Source organism: Solea senegalensis, linkage group LG1, assembly GCF_019176455.1.
Source record: "Solea senegalensis isolate Sse05_10M linkage group LG1, IFAPA_SoseM_1, whole genome shotgun sequence".
NCBI lineage: Eukaryota > Metazoa > Chordata > Actinopteri > Pleuronectiformes > Soleidae > Solea > Solea senegalensis.
The window spans coordinates 31,423,712-31,428,257 of NC_058021.1; the positions used below are offsets into that span (position 1 = coordinate 31,423,712).

A 4,546-nucleotide genomic window follows, 5' to 3' on the forward strand; every position below is an offset into this window, starting at 1 on the left:
GATGAGTTTTCCCGCGTGAACGAGATAGCGGAGAAGCTTCCCAGAAGATGTGCAGTTGTTCAGTTTAATCGAGTTTTGCTTTGCTTTGCTTTGGGTTTGAGACATTGGGACATTCCCCTGTCTTTAAGTATAACATTGATAGAATTGTTATTAGTTTTGTCGACTTTGCCGGTGTTCAGACGCAAAAGAACACTAGGATCTGCTTGAGATTCCTCAAGTCAATTTCCTCAAATCCTCAAATCAAGACACATCCACCGACACAAATTGTACATTAAAGCATTAATTGTTTAAACTAAATTAACTCAATACTGGCTCCTACACAGTCTTTTCACCTCTCTCTCAGTAACACGTCTTTAAAACTGAAATCTATACTTGGTTTCACTCCAACGCAGAAACCAAAACAATTAAGGCCTGCGCTCAAATGATAGCCTACAGTCAGAACTGGACTATGATGCCCTCACAGTGGATGACGTCAGGGTGGAATTTAAAAATCAAACTTTTTTGTTTCAGCTGCTGCTTTAAGTCTTGTGTGTCCTGCTCTGCTCTAGTCAGTGCTGCAGTGGATTAGTCAGCTGTATTTACTTCAAGGTGGTGCAGAGCGAGAGAGAGAGAGGGAGCAGAGGGAGACGTGAAGGAGCCTCAGATCAGATCAGTGTTTAAGTTTTCAGATCTTCACAATGCAGCACATCTACATGCACAGCCATGAGCACTTTGAAGTCTTCACCACTGTCCTTGCTCCACAAGGTGAGTGAAAAACGGCGTCCGCAGTGAAGCGTGGTGTGGCATGACATTATTTACAGTGTTAGATGTTTGGCATCTATGCTGACGGAAGTGATTAATAAGTAATGGTCTTCTTTCCAATGTCAATCACTTCAATGCTGAAGGACAAGGTTGCGTTGACTCTGAAAGAACTGTGATGATAAAACTCTTCATTTTTGCTGACTCACAGGGAGATATCGACACAGAGCTGAGGCTGAGCAGGCAAGTGAACGTTCTTCTTCATGCAAACATCCACTCCCTGATAGAAAGCTGAATATTTGCCTGCATTCTCTATGTACTGTCATGTGTTCCTCATACTCCAAAGTGACGGATGTGAGTTTGACATTGATGTCAATCAATTTCCTGTCCCTCCATTATGTGTTTCCATTTAACTAATTCCGCAGAGGAATATGTGCCACATTTAGGTGGAACAGATAATGAAGAGTAGAGCCAGATTTAGGGTTTCTATTTCACCGCACAGCTTAGTCTCGGACTCTCGGATAATCCCGCTCCATTCACTTCATTCATCTGACCCGCAGACTGCACAGCACCGGACACTGACGACGACACCTTACGTCATTGCAACCAGACTGATCTTATTTATGTATAAAAATAATACAGAATTGCAGTTCAGGTTAATAAAAAAAAGAGGCTGCTGCTCTTCTCTGTGTCCATTAGATGGTGGTGGTGCACAGCTACAGGCCTCACTGGCCAGACGAGCTGCAGCTACGTCCGGGTGACGTCATCCTGGTGCTGTCTAAACACGAGGAGGAGAGGTGGTTTGGGAGGAGGCAAGACGGCCAGCAGGGCTACTTCCCCGCCTCCTGTGTGATGGAGCTGAGCCAGGTTGGTTTGTGCTCAGCAATGCAGTAAGACTGCTCTCTGCTGCTGCTGCGAGAGAGGAGATTGTGCTTTATTTTGACCATGTTGACTATCAGCTTCTGTGAGGATTTTATTATCTTGCAACGCTTTCATTATTTCTGTTGAAATATTTTGATAGGGTTATATTTAAAGGAAGATGTGACTGGTTCACTTCAAGATTCTAATCTCTTCCAAGTGAGACCTAGAATTACAAAAAATTGTAGTTTTTTACGATGCAAGGTCTAATAAAAAAGGTCACATTTAGGCTTTAGTGAAAGTCAGTTGCAATATGGGAAATGTAGGATCCGGTGACTATCTCATGTCTGTATTATTTGCTTATAAATGACGTATGTATAACTTGCTTTTTGGGGCATCAAAATCAGGCATTTTCATTTATTAAGTATAAGCTAAAATGAAACGAAAGGTTTCATAGGTTTCTGTGCCCTACAAATGTCTAACCCGGGCATAGAAAAGCACAACAATGCCTCCACCTGCTGAGAAAACTGAGGACTCTGAACTATATCAGCACTCTGTGACCAGAAAGGCTATCTATCTAAATGATTTTCAGCAAAAATTGTTATAATAAGCACAAATTAAGGACATTATCAAAAGCAGCGTCGATGCGACATTTTTTGTTTTCACTCTCAGATGCATCGTCCTCCCAAAGACCTGCACAGGACTTTGTCTCTGAGAAGCTCGGCGTGGGACGGCAACTCAGGTGTGCGCAGAAGACAGACAAAGTAAGTGTGAACTCACACAACACTAACAAAAACACAAACACATGTATGCCCCCTTCAAAAACATGTATGTATACACACATCACACACAAACAGCAGCAGTCAGCAGCAGCAGCCAGCAGCTGTTCAACACATCCCCCCATCACCAAAGTCCTGTCCCTCTGCTCTCCACCCAGCGCCCCTGAACAGGTGGTCCTCTTGTCCCTCATTAGATGACAAAGCACGCTGATTACTACACACACACACACACACACACCAGTCAATCCCCTCTCACTGCATTGCATCTCATTAAAAGAAGCGGGGAAAGAGAAGTCTTTGTAGTTTCTCATCTGAAAGAGAAATGTAAATATGAGCAAACATTAAAACAATACTCAGGTAACTACTTCTATTCCGGTCTTCATCTTCATCTTTTATCTCCAAATACGATAGGACGCAGTATCTCTTGCAGTTTCTGTGAATGTAGATGACTTTTTTATTACACGTCAACAAATGCACACAGGTTTGTGCAGCTATTTGTCTTAGAATAGCTACACAAACATCCATTAATAGACATAAACCATAACCAATTAATGCCTAAACATAAACTTAAACTGACTTGTTTTTTGTTTTTGTTTTTGGGACTATACCACTTTTATGATAGCGATATTTGTCTGATAGTCATTTTAGACCAGGGGTCTGCAACCTATTGCTCTAGAGCCGCATGTGGCTCTTCAACACTGCTGCAGTGGCTCCCTATAGCTTGGAAAAAAATGCGTTTTTCTTTATTTCCTTGCTTTCAAAGTGGACAATTTTCTAGGGATCAAGGCGAAGAAAATAAAGCAGTAAAGCGTAATATTGCGTCCACTAAAATATGTGTCAAATATTGATATTGGAAACGTCCCAGAACCTGACAAACTTGTGTCTTTTTCTACTTTTTTAGATTCCATAAATGCAACAAACTATGTTTTTATATACAGTTATATATTATATCTATATATAAAACCTTATACATTATACTATCAGGTTTTTAGTGGCTCCAGATTTCATTTAATTGGGTGCAGAAGGGACAAAAATGGCTCTTTTAACAGTAAAGGTTGCAGACCCCTGTCTTTTAGGACCACTGGCCCTGACAAGGTCAGTGTTTATGCCAGAAAAAGGTCCTAAAGAGGTAAGAAACACACACACACACACACACATACTACACAGAGCCCTCTGTAGAGCTCCGTGCCTGTCTTCTCTACCAGCAGAGGAATTTGGGTCATGAGGAATAAACAGGGCCTTTGTGTTTGTTATTTCCTCTTTGTCCCCCAGTGGACACATTCTGCAGGGGCTCAGGAGGGGGAGCAGAGGAGGAGTGGCAGGAGCAACAGGAGGGGTAGGAGGTGGACTGGCACTGGATGAGGGTCGCGGCGAGAGCAAGAACCCGTTCTTGGCGCACAGGCCCCAGATCCCTCTTCCTCAGCCTGTGGCCTCCCAACCTCAGAGCCACAGATCCCCGGGTCTGCTCCACAGGATTCTATCCAAGTGCCGGAAAAAGACTGAATGCCAGGGAGCCACCAATGGGGCCTTCGAGGGCGACTAGGAGGCCCGTCTCTTTGTCCCTGGGTGACTGAGCCCGAGCTCACTGTGGGGACGTGGTGGAAGCAATATGAGCGAGTCTCCATTGCAATTATCGGTTGTTCTCGACTTGGCTGCATTTCAGGAAACCAAAGAGGCCAAACACAACAAACTGTGAATGCACACACACACACACCACCTGATCATATGGACAGTGTCCGCTGTGATGCAAGGTGTGACATGCCTGAAAATGTGAATGTACAGCTACAGTTTGGTCCTTGTTTTTCAGCATGGAAAGATGAAATTAAATATATATATATATAGTATATGTATGATCACAGTCAACAAGGTAGTGATACAGTAAGTGCATGTTCATGTAACTCAAATATCAAATATCTAATCTCTCAGTCACAAGACAGCGACCCACAGCTTTTAGGTGTGTAGTCATGGTCAGGACAACTCGCTGAAGTTTAGGCTGAGCATCACAACGGGGAGGAAAAGGTGATTTGTGTGACGTATGGAAGGGGGCTGACCTTTTACTGTGGATTTTTCACACGCAACAATCTCTGGGGTTTACAGAGTATGGTCCGGAAAAGAGAAAAAATCTAGTTACAGTAACTCACATAACCACTTGTTGCAAAGTATGCAAAAAA

At 43.1% G+C, this 4,546-nt stretch overlaps 1 protein-coding gene across 1 annotated transcript; it reads left to right on the forward strand.

Moving 5' to 3' along the window:
- Positions 1 to 598: 598 nt before the first annotated feature.
- On the forward strand, positions 599 to 4,219 carry si:dkey-97a13.12 (SH3 domain-containing protein 21). The gene is made up of 5 exons (XM_044037832.1): positions 599 to 744; positions 950 to 981; positions 1,438 to 1,605; positions 2,269 to 2,360; positions 3,648 to 4,219. The coding sequence occupies exons 1-5, from the start codon at positions 678 to 680 to the stop codon at positions 3,916 to 3,918; spliced, it is 630 nt and encodes a 209-aa protein (XP_043893767.1). The 5' UTR covers positions 599 to 677; the 3' UTR covers positions 3,919 to 4,219.
- The last annotated feature ends 327 nt before the right edge of the window (positions 4,220 to 4,546 follow it).